This window comes from Sinocyclocheilus grahami, unplaced genomic scaffold (genome assembly GCF_001515645.1).
Source record: "Sinocyclocheilus grahami isolate Dianchi unplaced genomic scaffold, SAMN03320097.WGS_v1.1 scaffold1504.1, whole genome shotgun sequence".
Taxonomy (NCBI): Eukaryota; Metazoa; Chordata; class Actinopteri; order Cypriniformes; family Cyprinidae; genus Sinocyclocheilus; species Sinocyclocheilus grahami.
The window spans coordinates 109,289-125,243 of NW_015506683.1; the positions used below are offsets into that span (position 1 = coordinate 109,289).

General features: G+C 40.8%; 1 protein-coding gene across 1 annotated transcript in view; it reads left to right on the forward strand.

The window, feature by feature from the left end:
- The window catches only part of LOC107570777 (uncharacterized), a 26,475-nt gene that overhangs the window by 2,191 nt on the left and 8,329 nt on the right, over positions 1–15,955 (forward strand). The window contains exon 2 of the mRNA XM_016257038.1: positions 2,886–3,209. Coding sequence (XP_016112524.1) covers positions 2,886–3,209 — 324 coding nt within the window. The remainder of the gene's footprint in view (positions 1–2,885; positions 3,210–15,955) is intronic.

Genomic DNA, 15,955 nt, shown 5'->3' on the forward strand with positions numbered 1-15,955 from the left:
ATTTGGAATCCAAGGTCCTAGAGTCTGGAGGAAGGGTGGAGAAGCTCATAGTCCAAGTTGCTTGAAGTCCAGTGTTACGTTTCCACAGTCTGTGATGATTTGGGGTGCAATGTCATCTGCTGGTGTTGGTCCATTGTGTTTTTTTAAAACCAACGTCACTGCACCCGTTTACCAAGACATTTTGGAGCACTTCATGCTTCCTTCTGCTGACCAGCTTTTTGAATATGCTGATTTCATTTTCCAGCAGGATTTGGCACCTGCCCACACACTGCCAAAAGCACCAAAAGTTGGTTAAATGACCATGGTGTTGGTGTGCTTGACTGGCCAGCAAACTCACCAGACCTGAACCCCATAGAGAATCTATGGGGTATTGTCAAGAGGAAAATGAGAAACAAGAGACCAAAAACCGCCCAGAGCTTAAGTGGTTAAACAATTACATTCTCGCCTGAAAAACTCTTAAACTTCATGACACAATAACTGTAATATTAAGAAAATGACACGGGTTTTTGGGCAATGATGTTTCACAAGTCCACAAGAACAGACAAGAACGCATATTGAGAAACGGCTATTGTCTGTGTGAAAATATAAAATGATAAAATACACGGTTATATTTTTTTGTGTTTGCGCACTCTGATATAAGCCCAACACTCATGGATAGCAGAGCAGAACGAGTGAAGGAGAAGCTTTATCCTCTTGTATTACGCAAAAGTGACGATTCTAGTCAACCAATCAACGTTCTGCGGCGAGTTTAGCGCCACCCTTTTGGTACCCTTTGCTGTGCTAGGTACCCCAACAGAAGGGTACCAAAGAAGTGGTAAGGTACAGTTCACTATTTTGGTACCATTCACAACTTCTGACAGTGGAAACGGAAATAATTGCATACCATACTGTACTGTACCGAACCGTACCATACCGCTCAGTGGAAACGAGCCATAAGCCTCTGGGGCTCATTGCACTCATCAGAATGATGAGCTTTTTAAAAATCGACAGAAAGGCGGGGCATAGAGGAACAACAATAATGTACATTATGTGGAAAATAATGTTTTTTTTTACCTTAAACCGCATACACACATTGCATTACAACAAATACACAAAATAATGTTCTTTTTAGCAACGTCATATGACACCTTTAAGAAATCAACAGATATATCTGACTGCATTGCAGTACATTGCATCGCAAACTACACGTCTGAGCTGGAAGCAAACCAGTGACTTGCTAGAAAAGTTTGGATGGATCACAACTGTAATAAAGGTAAAAACAACATTACACACATTAGGTCTAGATAAGTCTTATTATTGATGCTCTTCTTAGTAGTATTATTGATGTGCAAATAAACCTGTGTTTACTACATACATTGTGAATTCTGAAAATTAAAAAGTATTTAATTTTTTTTACTATTGAATATTGGTAAAAAATTAAGAGGGTGGAGGGGTGAGGCTATTGTGTACGTTGTGTCAAAAGGGAGGCCAACTGTCTTTGACCTTGAAAACCCCTGACCTACACCTTAACCTTAAATGACCTGGGATGCAACGTTTCAGTTGCACAGGATTTATTTTTATAACATGTACATAATCTTTTAATATAACTTTTAGATGATCGTATTCATCTAAAAGAAAAAAGTCAGACACCTAGGATGGGGTAATTTTCATTTTTGGGTTAACTATCTCTTTAAGAAGAAGCATTAGAGAGATTTGACTGCAAGTCACATGACTCCGATATGTCCCAGAGTTACTGTTAAATACATGTAAAATACTTAAATCGACATCTTTAGATATTACAAGGGCAATGGTTTAGAGTTTGGAGACACACTAAGCAGCAACATGTGAGCGTGTGTTGCTGGTCTAGGTAATACAAAGTCCAGTTAATAGAGATTATTTCTAAAATGCAGTGCAGTATCATTAACAGCACCCACTGTCTAAAAATGTATAGGAAACACAGAGTGTGAATAATACACACACACACACACACAAAAAAACCGCACAGCTGTGAAACACACAAACACACACCCTTACTCACACTTGCTGTGTTGGGTCACACTGCAGAGTAGTTTTCAGCTTAGTGATTACTGACAGTCTCTACAGGACATTTCTACTTTCTACTGAACTGTTGAAGAAAATGTTTCACTCATTTTGTTTTATTTGCTGTTTGTGCTGTTCATACCTGGCTGGTAAGTTTAAAAAATATTTTTGGTTTCAATAAGGTGAAATTCAGCGATGTGTGTGTTTTGCTTCATTACATAGAAGGCATTCTCACAGATTAAGAGAATATGATCATCAACATATATCTTTGCAAAGCTTCACATACGTGTTATTGTATCATGATGCCCTGAAAAGTTAAACATTTTTTTTGTCAGTAATTCTTTTTGAGGCCAAAAATCATCACCAGAGATGCTGATGTCCAGTTAAATTCTCCTGAAACCGATCTGCTGGTGACGTGGCTCTGTAAAGACTGTTGTTATCTAAAGTCTAGTCAAGTCAAGTCACCGTTATTTATATAGTGCTTTTTACAATGCAAATTGTGTCAAAGCAGCTTTACATGATTAAACTGGGAAATAGTGTGTCCTTCTCCTATGGCCAGACGAAACCAGCAGTTTCTAAACTGCAACAAAGTCAGATTGCACAGAGGACTTATTCAAGGACCTTCGACCATTTAGTCTGCCTGAGTTTAAACTAAACTAATACAGCTCAAATACTCACCTTTCTCTATATAATGATTTAAATGTTTAAAGTCTTACTTAATTTCAAAGCCAAAAAGAGCATTTACAAAGTTTGAGATAATTTCAACTTAAATTAAATAAACGAATTAAAGCAGCTTTAAGAAATGAATTTTTCCTTCAGTAAGATGAATGAGATTTATTGAGTGACTGAGAAACTCTGTTCTCCAGTGTTTGTTGATACAGATGCAGTGAAGACAGTGAAGGAGGGACATTCAGTCACTCTAAACACAAATGTTACTGAACTACAGACAGATGATCTGGTGATATGGACATTTGGATGTTCAGAGACTCTTATAGCTGAAATCAATAAACGAGCTAATATCTACAACACATCTGATGTTCCTGATGGGAGATTCAGAGACAGACTGCAGCTGGATCAGCAGACTGGATCTCTGACCATCACAAACACCAGAACCACACACTCTGGAGAATATACACTAGCCATCAGCGGCAAGACAGAGACCACATACAGATTCAATGTTACGGTCTATGGTGAGTCCCAAATACAGGTTTGTTTGTCCTGTCCCCGTATATAATTTATCATTATCTGTATTGTGTTATATATTCCCTGTGTTTATGTCTGGATCTTTTTGTAGCGTTTTCCCTGTTCCTATTGTGTCCGTTAGTTCCCCTCTGTTAGCTTCACTCTTGTAGCTCCTTTGTTAGTTTCCATGGTTACCATCAGGGTGCAATTTGTAGGGGGGGATGGGGGGGATTTCCCCCTTCTGGTCAATGTATCCCTGTCTCTGCTGAATTATATTTATCCCTGGTGCGGATAAAAAATATATATCGCTCTGGGTGATGCTACTCCACCAACCACCAATAAAGAATAAAGAATACCAAAAATAAAAATATAAAAAAAAAACAAGCAAGTAAAATACTGCAACAAGACAATACCAACAACCATAAAACCATAAATGGACATTGACTGTCAGCGCTCCTCCCGCTTAATAGAGAGCGTCTACATTACATTGAGATCCGATCATAATGCATCCTCGACTACCTCTGGAGCAGGACACGCGGCTCGGATAACATTCTAATCAGAAGCGCGTTAACACTTGTCTTTTCAATGTGTGGACAACATCCGGATACACGTCGCATGTTAATGCCAAGTGTAAACGCAGCCCTAGTGTTTCTTGCGCGCTGTCAGTCGATGTTTGTGCTTCTGTTGGGAATTCCTTCTTACCTGTGTTCTGATGGATGTTTTTCTGTCTCTTTTTAATGACTCTTTGCACTTAGATCCTTGCCTTTGCCTGGTCTCTCTGCATGTTACATATTGTAATCAAAATTTAGTTTGGGATAGCACATAAAGATTTTGTGTACTTTCCTTTCTTGGCAATTGAACATAATGAGCATACAGTAAAATAAATATTTTAAATAATATTCCCTCTATTTTATGTATCATCATCTTTTATTCTTAACTGTTTTAATTAACTTTAATGGCCTCTCATGGCCTTTTTACACACATACTGCATAAAGCAAAATGGTATGTCAAATCATTCTGTAATATCTTTCATAACATAGTTGAGAATAATCTTTATACAAAGTTTGATAGCAAATAGCCCAACGTGTTGGCAGAGGCTATTTACACTAACTCCGCCCACCTATTGTATGATTGGGATAGTCAACACTGAAAAAGGACCCTCGTTAAACATCAATTTCAGTGGTGTAGCTGTAGATGGTAAGGGGCGTGCTTTTTGACCCGATCGACCCGTTCTCATATCGCATCGCAAAGGCATTTATTTTCAATAAAAATGAAGGAAATAATCAAAATGTTGAAAATAAAATATCGGGTAGGCAATCGTGCGCTTACTTGGCCATTTGTTGTGATAAACAGGTGTGTCCAGCTGAATTCAAGTAGAGATGCTGAATTCAATTAGAGAATTCAATTTGCTAGACAGATATAAAAAAAGCTTAGTATACCGTGGCAGCGGTTGTGGCAACCCTCGCGTGAAGCCCTACTCGTGTGAAGACCGAAGAGTGTAAAGACCATCGACTCTACCGTGCGACTCCACCGGGCAGGGACACCGGCAAGGGACATAAGTATCGCTTTTTATTTCTCCTCTTTTCTACTACTTGTTTCACTTCTGTTTTAACCAATTCTTACTATATGTTTCCAGATCCCTACTATCACTACCACTCGCAAACCACACATCACTCACTGTAGGCAGCACAATCCTAACAACCTGCGCACTTTGCCTATGTCTACTAATAGACTACTTTCATTTTCTATTGGTCTTTTGAATTGCTGCTGTAAACAAAGCAGATTTTATTACTTCTATTACTAGTCATTCAAGACTAAACCTCATGGCCCTGACAGAGACGTGGATCAAACCAGAGTACAATGGTACGCCTGCAGCACTCTCCAATAATTTTTAATTTTCCCACTCCCCCTGTTTGACTGGAAGAGGTGAAGGTACTGGTCTGCTTATCTCTAATGATTGGAAATGTAATGCTTTACCAACTCATGAGTATCAACAGCTCCTTTGAATCACATTCAGTACCCACCCTCTTAAAATCTATTTTGTAGTTGTTTGTCGACCCCCAGGACCAGTGCTTGAAGTGTACGCACCAGAACGCACCAGTACGCAGTACCGACACTTCTGGTCTTTAGCGTACCGGCACTTTTTTGTGCGTACCGGCACTTCTGATATGTTGCCAGTACTCAGAGTCAAAGCGTCAGTGTCTGGTGAAATAAAAGTATATAAATCACAGTACCAGGAAGGGTCACCTCTCATCTCGACAAATCGCGTGAATGAATGCAAGTGGAGTCGGTCTACCACAGGGGTTGTCGCTTTTCCACTGTCTGGTCAGTTCGAGCCAGGGCTAACGAGCCGGGCGGGGCCAATGTGCGCTTCCACTGTTGGACCAGCGCTACTCTAAAAAACGAGAAGGGTATAACTGCAGCCTGGAGATCTCCAAATGCGGGCGGGAACTCCAAAACGGGGTGGGAGCTCCAAAATAGGGCATGGCTTCCTCTCATTGACAGACACGCATGCGCACTTTTCCACCCAATCCACTTCAGTGCAAACTCCGCCCCACAGCTGATTCTAAAGATTTTATTGGTTGTGTCAATTAAAGAGTTGATTTCCTACACTATGCTACAAAAAATGCTAACCCCTAAATCTACCCCACACCTGACCCTAACCTTAACCAGTGAAATTGACTGCACGGCGGGATTGGCGCTGAATAGCGTGGTAAAGAAAGATGCCGTTCAGGAGATAAACAGTTAATAAAATTATGCGATATGAGATCGTTCCGTAACTCTCCAACCGGACCTCACTGGACAATGGCACCTTTTTAGTTACACCCAGCATCACTACCCCCTCCTACCCTGCGAATTTCGAGCCCCAGGACGCCCCCGTTGCTTAGACCAAAGCGATAGAGTAAAAACTTTCCCCTGCGCTGCGCTGGGACGGCTCGCGGGGGAATTCGTGGGTGATTCCCGTTTACATCATGAAGCAGATGTTCAAACTCCAATCCAAACACCACTGGTCACAAGCTTTGGGCTCTGCTCTCACTGAGAATATTTACTTATATAGCATATTTTATTTTAGATGAACTAGAAGCCAATCTTACATTTATAAAGTTTTATTTTGAAATGTAAGTCAATAACAATTGGCTGGAGCCAGTGCCAATAGTGAAAGTCTTTGCGCGAGGAGACCCCGCCCCATTTTGGAGGTTCTGCCCACTTTTGGAGTTCACGCCCCATTTTGGTGATCTCCGGTCTGCAGTTATATCTACTTGGAGAAAACGCTCCGGTTACTATCGTAACCTCGGTTCCCTGAGAGCGGGAACGAGACATCCCGGAGATATTTCTCCGTTATGGGAACTCCTTCCCTTCCAACCTTTCCTGAAGTCCTATTGGCTCCCGCCAGTCCAAATGACTGGCCAATTGACGCGAAGTATGCAAATCGCATGCAAATACTGACGAGCTCGAGCGGCAGTATAAAATGCGGTGCACGCGACAATTACGTCAGAATCTGATTCTGAACGCAGCTTTAGCTGATCGAGTAGCGAACACGGCGACCACCGTGATGTCTCGTTCCCGCTCTCAGGGAACCGAGGTTACGATAGTAACCGGAGTGTTCCCTCTCGAGCTTTCACAAGACATCACGGAGATATTTCTTCGTTATGGGAACGATATTCAATCCCGCCATGAGAGAGGCTACGAGCAGCCTGTACAAGTTACACACTCAGCGAAGATAGAACACACACAATTCCCAACCAATAGCGACGCTTGTTAGGCGGGCTCGCAGCTGATAGGTGGAGATAAGCCAATGATGCCCAGGCATACGAAATTTGCATATCTGGTCATTAATAACGTAGACTGCGCTGAGAACAGGGCAGAAGCAACAACATTACTGTCAGGGGCTGCACAGAGATAGCGGTGTTAAACAGCATAACACATAACATGATAATCGAGGCAGCAACACACGAATAGAGGTAGCATAAACGTGAATCAGTCACTCACCGACAGCACTCGGGAGGCTAAGGACTGAACGTCCAGCTTGTAAAACCTGGCGAAGGTATTCTGAGAAGACCAGCCGGCTGCAAAGCATATATCTTGAATAGACATACCTCTCGACCACGCCCAGGAGGAGGCGATAGCTCTTGTTGAGTGGGCCCTAATGTGAAAGGGGCATTCCAAACCTTGGCTCGTATAAGCAGCCGTGATAGCGTCCACAATCCAGTGGGAAAGTCTCTGTTTTGACACGGCCCGGCCCTTCGCACAACCACCGTAGCACACGAAAAGCTGGTCAGATTGCCGAAAGTTGGCCGACTCCGGGATGTCTCGTGAAAGCTCGAGAGGGAACCAGCCTGAACACGCCTTTCTGAAGCAAACGGCACACAGCATAATTTCACCAGCGAGGAGGGAAATTAATGAAAACTATCGCAAAACGAACTTGATAGAAGTTTCGTACTTATAAAGTTTTAAAAAGTCTCCAACATCGATATTTTACCAATGATTTACGATTAAAAAAGTTACAGTGACAGTAGTTTATTACTTTTTGTCAAAAGTGTGCATCATTGATGCTAAATCCAACTAATTTGTTTCATTATTTCATGTAAAATGAGAAAACACATACTCAGTCGTGGCTGCTTCATTTATTTGTAATCACAAAAATGCATAAAACAACTCAGTCCATTTAAGTCCAAAGGCATACACGTATAACACAATAGAAAAAACATTGATAAACCCATATGTTTGCGTCAACTTCTTTAGAAAGATGGAGAATTTATATGAATTGTCCACGAAATAATATAATGTGAGGATGTTTGGGCGCTGTCCTGTTTCACTATAGGCTACTGTTTTCAGCCGAATTGTGTGAGCATGTCAGGAGAAGTAGAAAAAATAATGAATTACTCATTTGAATCAGTACATTATAATGAAAACAATACCTTAAAAATGAAAAGAAGCAGGTTTTTGTGATCATTAATGTAAACCGATAAACTCCAAGGAGGACCCATAAGCAAATTTAAACAGTTGTACAAAACAGCACTAATGCAGAGAAAACACAGCCGATTTCATTGTGGAGAGAATAGTGACTCACGTCCAGATGTCAGTAAATTATTCTTTTTATTGTGTATTTGGATTAAAAACAAGAATGTTTTACAATGGACGCTGGCTGGCTGAGGTGTTATGCGGTGGTAAGAAGTTTAGCGATTCTGAATGTATCCAGTGGAGGTTTAGTGGTCTTTGGTGTATCCCTGTGGTCCTGTTTGGTATCGCAGATTGACTTGTGCTTATTTGGAAAAAGTTTATTTAATTATTGATTGATTGTGGCACTACACATAGCCTACATTGTAAATTATGAAAATTAAAAAGTTCTTATTTAATATCGGATCACTTCCTCCTCACTCTTAACCTCAACATGGTTCCTGACACAACAAATATCCCTCCACATGTCACTTTTCGACGTAACCAGAGGCAGACAGTAGTGAAGTATTTTTACTCTGCTGTAAAAGTACTTCTCAGGTGTCTGTACTTTATCAGAGTGTTTTTCTTTAGAAAACTTTACTTCGCAACATTCCAAAGCATAATATTGTACTTTTTACTGCACTACGTTTCATATTAAATATAATTTAATACTTAATTACATTAGAAATCTATTTCTTTCTTACTTTTACTCAAATAAAAGTAATTCAAAGATTTACTTGAGTATAAGAAAGTACTACATTTTTAATGTTCTTAAGTATTAAAAAATAAACAACAACTTTTATTTATGAAATGCAGTAAAAAGTATGACATTATGCTTTGGAATGTAGTGAAGTAAAGTTTTCCCAAAAAAAAACACTTTGATAAACTACAGACACTTTTTAAATTTACTTGAGTAAAGTAAAAATACTTCACTACTGTCCGCCTCTGTATGCTCTCTCTCACCCTCCCAGCTATCTGCTATGGTTTCATCTTCGCTTCTTCCCCCTGAACAGTTATCATCTCTTGATGCTAACAGTGCTACTGATATTTTCTGCTCCACTCTTACATCTTGTTTAGACACCGTCTGCCCTTTGTCTTCCGTATCACCCCTGCTGCCCCCTGGCTGTCTGATGTACTCCGTGAGTATCGTTCTAAGCTCAGAGCTGCAGAAAGAGTATGGCGCAAATCACTAAATCCTACTGACCTTAATGTATATCGATCACTCCTCTCTTCATTCTCTGCTAATGTCTCCACTACTAAAAGGACATACTATCACAACAAAATTAACAATTCGCCTTGAAAATAACCGCAAAATGGTCGTGTCACTTTAAATTTGTTCTGAGCATGTTATGTGCTTTATATAGTGTGTGTGTGTGTGTGTGTGTGTGTGTGTGGGGGGGGGTATCATCCACAGTGTACGAAGATAAAATTTAGTTTTACGGTGAACGGTGCCTTGATTCTGCTCAATTTCAACCTAGTACCCTTTGGTAAAGCGGAGCGAGGTATGTAAAGATGACGTATGTTACATTTTGTAGTTAATTTAAAAGTCATATGAGCTCGTTTGTATGTATACGTTAATCGTGAGCTCTGCTTGTTAATTAGTTGTTTCAAACTGTCTTTATTCATTTCTTCGTTTATTTTTCATCTGTTTCTCTGTAAATGTGAACTTTATTTATCGTATTTTTCTGTATAGGAGTTGTATTTATTGGTTTTGTTGTTTCTTTGTGTCATTTCACGGTGCTACGCAAACTAGAGTTTAATGGCGCTCTTCACGAGTGAAATAAAGAAAGAAGCACATGTCAGAAACTCTCTGTGTCCCGTTTATGGATGCCAAAGGGCAGCTACAGTGAAACTCATCGCTTAAAGGAACCATGCATCTATTACATCGCCGTCGTCTTCTTCGCGGGAACGCAAATTTACAGCAAGGCTATTTCTTCGCAGGCAAGCAGCAGGGGGTCGTGATGTCATCGTAGAGGCTTAAAGAGCAAGGTCGGAAGGTGGCGGTGTAAAGTTGTTCTACGTTACAGATGCAGAGTGAGACTTTGAGTGACAAGAGAGTTTAAGAAGATCATATTCCTAAGTAAGCTGCATCCAGTCACCCTGAACTTTGTAAGTTGAAATGCTCAAAAGGAAAAGAGAATATTTAATGTTTAATTTGAATTGAAAAGTTAAAATTATAAAAGACTTTAAGTTGAAGGAAATAATGTATCACATCTATTTCATAATTTAAAAACTGAAATACATTATTTTGAGTGAAATTTTAGCATTGCTTGAAGAAACTTGAATCTCTTGAGCATTCAAGGAGTTACAATGTTAATGTTAACAATACTTTTGTGAAAACTGAAATTTTCTGGTGTTTTCTATTACAAGCTAATCTTTGAATGTTATATACTGCTGTTTGTATTTGCATTGATCCTGCTTGCTAATATCTTTTGGGTGCTTACATACTAGAGGTCTGGTGAGAGTGGTATCACTTACTGCTGAAGTTCCTCCCTGATTATGGAAGTTGTGAATGCAGAGGAGGCTATGGAAGATACTGTTTTGCACATAGTTGAACAAGTAATTGAGATGTCACTCCCAGCAGTAGAAAAAAGCAACCCACCTGTGAAGCAGATCAGATCAAGCTCACGTGAAAGAAGCTTTTACAGAAAATGATCTAGAGATGCGTGAACAGGAAGCCAAGAAACAAGAGAAAGCTTTCTAGAAATCATATAAAAGCTGGAAGGAGACCGCAAAAGAGACTAGATCAAGACTGAAAATGTTCTGTTCACTTGATAATCTTGAAAAAATACAGCAAGACATTCAAAGCCGACATAATTCAGTTTATCAGCACTATGAACCAATACTACGTAACCATGCTACTTCTCCGGACATTGTCAATCGTATGGATGCTTGTGCTGCACTGACTGCTGAGATATGTGATCTTGTGAGTAAACGGCTGGAAACAATAGATGAAGATTACAATGAATAGCTTGTGAAGGAAAGAGTGAGACAAGCGCTAAATAAAGATGATTATGGATCCATCTTCGAATGCACAATAACAAACACAGTCATTTCAGAGTCATCGCAGGGATCAGGTAATCAATCAAAGATCTCTTCCAAGGTCTCAAGTAAACGAGCTGATGCAGAGGCAGAACTTGCAGCCAAACAAGAGCAAGCTAAAGCAATGCAAGAAATCCATGATCAACAAACGAAGCTTAATAAAATGGAGAGTGATTGGAAGCTTTGTGAAGCTAAAATGCTTGCAGAAATAAAGCAAAGGGAGAGCAAAATGCAGTTAAGGCTAGAAGAGGAAAGAAAACGGTTACATCAGTTGCAAGTAGACAAAGAAGTAAAAGTAGCAGCAGCTCGTGTCAAAGTGTATAACGATCTTGAAGGCATCATTCAATGCGGTGATGAAGAAATAGACTCTAGCACTCACATTGGCTGTCAAAGGACAGAGCCCACATTTCGACTAAACCCAGAAGCTGAATTGTTCTTGCCTCAGCAAGCATTCTGTGATAAGCATGAAGCCCAGCCATCTCAGGATAATGTTGCTCTAGCTCAAGCAATAGCAGACTCGCTAAGCACACATCGACTGCCTGTTCCTGAACCCACAAGCTTTGCTGGCGATCCTTTGAAATTCATTGACTGGAAGATGTCCTTCATGGCCCTTATTAATCGAAAGCCCCTTCCACCTGGTGAGAAGATGTTCTATCTTAAGAATTACCTCGTTGGAGAAGCTCGCAAAGCGGTGGAGGGATATTTCTATAGAGAAATTCAGAGGACGCATACCAAGGTGCCTGGAAAGTCTTGCAAGATAGGTATGGGAATTCATTCATACTGCAAAAGGCTTTTCGAGACAAGCTGATGAGATGGCCCAAAATTGGGGTAAATGACACTCTCGCCCTACGAGACTGCAAGGATGTGCAGAGGCGATTCCTCATGTTTAAAGACTAGCTATTCTAAATGACTGTGAAGCTACTAAAGAAACTTCCTGAATGGATTGTGCGCAAGCGGAATCGAATTGTGGTGGAAGACCTAGACGCATCAGGGGACTATCCAAGTTTCAAGCGCTTTACAGAGTTCATGCAAAAGGAAACCAGAATAGCATGTAACCCCATCACTTCTCCACTCTTCATGAATCTGAAAAATTCAGATGATAGGTTTCCCAAGCGAGCTAAGGCTCTTAGTACAAAGGCTGACATGATGGATTTCAGCTCTAAAAGGCTCGAAACATCCAGCTCTAAGTCAAAAGTATCATGCTTCGCCTGTAAAGATGAAAAACACAGCATTGCCCAATGTCTACATTTGCTGAAAGAACCACTGAAGACAAGAAGACCTTCATTCAAGAAAATCACCTCTGCTTTGGGTGTCTCAGGAAAGGGCATATCGTTAAAGATTGCAAAAGACGGTATAAATGTGGAACATGTGGCCGCAATCACCCTACCTGCTTGCATGAAGAAAGAGATAAAGTGCCTACGAAAGCATTAAGAAAACTTCCATAGAAGTTCAAGCAAGTCAGGAAGTTCACAAAGTCATGGCCCATGCACTCACACAAAGTTCTTCTACTACTTCCAGTATCGTGCCAGTCCTCATTTCTACAGAAGAAGAGCCACAAAGAGAAGTACTCACTTATGCTCTACTGGACACGCAGAGCGACTCAACGTTCATTTTGGAAGATCTTCTTGATGACTTAAATGCAATCACTCAACCAGTGCAGCTTAGACTCAGCACCATGACAGCTGTTGACACCATCATTGCAAGTAAAGGGGTTTGTGGTCTGCAAGTTCGAGGACTTCAAGCAGCAAACTCTATTCATCTACAGCAAGCATATACTAGAGACTTCATTCCTGTTGACAAGTCCTATATTCCAACCAAGAGGACAGCACTGCAGTGGCCTCACCTCAAACATTTGGCCAATTAATTGCCACCACTTCAGAACTGTGAAGTCGGATTGTTAATCGGATATGACTGCCCATCAGCTCTAGCTCCCCTCGAAGTCATAATAGGTGGTGAAAATGAACCATTTGCACAAAGAACTGAGCTTGGCTGGAGTATTATAGGCCTCTCCAATCCACACCTAGACAGACAGGGAAATCAGAACTTCATCCATAGAGTTGCAGTTAAAGAAATACCTGTCCCATCATCCAACGATGTCTTGAGAATTCTAGAGTCAGATTTCAACGAGAAAGGTTATGAGGATAAAAGTGTGTCTCAAGAGGATATTCGTTTCATACAGCATCTCAGTGCCAATATCAAACAGAAAGATAATGGACATTATGAACTTCCTCTCCCTTCCAATTGTATCGGCCAACCCTCACTGCCAAATAACAAAAGGCTAGCAGCTACCCGCTTACAGCATTTGAAGAAAAGGCTCAAGTCTAACCAGCAATATTGTGATCACTACAAGGCCTTCGTGGAGGAGATCATTTACAAAGGTGGTGCTGAACCAGCCCCAGTGATACCCGAAGGAGAGACTGTATGGTATATTCCACACCAAGGGGTGTACCACCCTCAGAAACCAGATAAGCTGAGGGTTGTGTTTGATTGTTCAGCTAAGTTTTGCGGTATATCTCTAAATGACACTCTTCTGATCCGGGGCTGACCTAATTAACTCATTAGTGGGAGTACTCTGCCACTTCAGAAAGGAACTAGTCGCAGTCACCTGTGACATAGAAAAGATGTTTCACCAGTTCCTCGTCCCTTCAGACGAACGCAATTATCTAAGGTTTTGGATAATTAAAAACAAACTTGTCCAGCAGGAAGCATTCTCCAAAGAAATAAGAATGCTCGAGAAGGGGAAGACTCTTCCAAGTGCTAGTGCATTGTACCACCTAGATCCCATTTTGGACAAAGGTCTTCTTCATGTAGGTGGAAGACTGAGAATGTCATCACTCAGTCAAGAACATCCTGTGATTCTCCCAAAAGATAGTTACATCACCAAGCTAGTTCGGTCACATTATCACACCAAGGTTTGTCATCAGGGTCGAAATCAAACTCAAATGGAGCTTAGAACGAATGGATTTTGGATCATTGGAGGCAACAAGTCAATCGCCAAGCTGATACACAAGTGTGTGCAATGTCGAAAACTTAGACGACCGACAGAAGAACAACGAATGGCAGAACTTCCCAAAGAACGTGTTGAAGTATCCGCTCCCTTCACATTCTGCGGCATGGACTGTTTTGGGACATTTGTCATAAAAAGAGCTTGCAAGGAGTACGAGAGATACGGCCTAATATTCACTTGTCTATCATCTCACGCAGTTCATATTGAGATGATTGAAGATTTGTCTACAGATGCCTTCATTAATGCCTTGAGGTGCTTTATCAGTCTTAGAGGAGCAGTTCGCAAACTTCAGTGTGACCACGGTACCAACTTTGTGGGAGCCAGGAATGAATTCAAAGAATCACTGAAACAAGTTGACAACAAAGCTCTGGAAGTCTTTCTCTCTGAGAAACAATGTGAATTTGTCTTTAATGCTCCTTCTGCAAGCCACGCTGGAGGCATCTGGGAGCATCAAATACGAACTGTTCGAAATGTACTCAATGCCACACTTGCTCAGTGCCCAGGCAGGCTTCATGATGCTTCACTTAGAACGCTGTTCTATGAAGCAATGGCTATAGTTAATAGTCGTCCGCTAACGGTAGATGGCATTAATGATCCAAATTCACTCGAACCTCGAACTCCAAACCATTTAATACTAATGAAATCTGATGTTGCACTTCCACCTCCAGGAAAATTTGTCAAAGAAGACATATACGCTACGAAGCGATGGCACAGGGTACAATACTTGGTTGAGCAGTTTTGGAGTCGTTGGAAAAAGGAGTATCTTCTTAACATTTCAACGCGTCAAAAGGGGCCTACTCCTCGCTGAAACCTCAGAGTAAATGATGTCGTAATCATCAAAGAGGATATGCTCTCAAGAAGTCAGTGGCTGTTAGGCAGAGTGGCTGAAACTGTCAAAGAGAGTGATGGATTTGTTAGGCGAGTGAAGGTACAAGTAGGAGAACGAAAACTCACTAGCAAACGTGATCAACCTTCCAAGCCCACAATCATTGAAAGGCCCATCCAGAAATTGGTGGTGCTTCTTGAAGAAGAGTGACTGTTAATGGCTTGGGTGATACCCTCATATCAGACCAAGTAATTATTTCTGAAATGCTTTCTAGTCATTACCTACATTCATGAAACTGAAAGGCGTCATATTAAGGTTCAAAATCATGTTCTGATTCATTGTCAGTTGATTCATCATACCATGATTGGTGGGAGTGTAAATGACCGCAAAATGGTCGTGTCACTTTAAATTTGTTCTGAGCATGTTACGTGCTTTACGCAGTGGAAGGTTAACGTAAAATAGTCAGATCAGCAGAGAGAAGAGCGAAGATTCATGTTCCTCCACAGTGCATGAAGATAAAATTGAGTTTTACGGTGAACGGTGCCTTGATTCTGCTCAATTTCAACCTAGTACCCTTTGGTAAAGCGGAGCGAGGTATGTAAAGATGACGTATGTTACATTTTGTAGTTAATTTAAAAGTCATATGAGCTCGTTTGTATGTATACGTTAATCGTGAGCTCTGCTTGTTAATTAGTGGTTTCAAACTGTCTTTATTCATTTCTTTGTTTATTTTTTCATCTGTTACTCTGTAAATGTGAACTTTACTTGTAGTATTTTTCTGTATATGAGTTGTATTTATTGGTTTTGTTGTTTCTTTGTGTAGTTTCACGGTGCAACGCAAAGTAGAGTTTAATGGCGCTCTTCACGAGCGCAATAAAGAAAGAAGCACCCGTCAGAAACTCTCTGTGTCCCGTTTATGGATGCCAAAGGGCAGCTACATC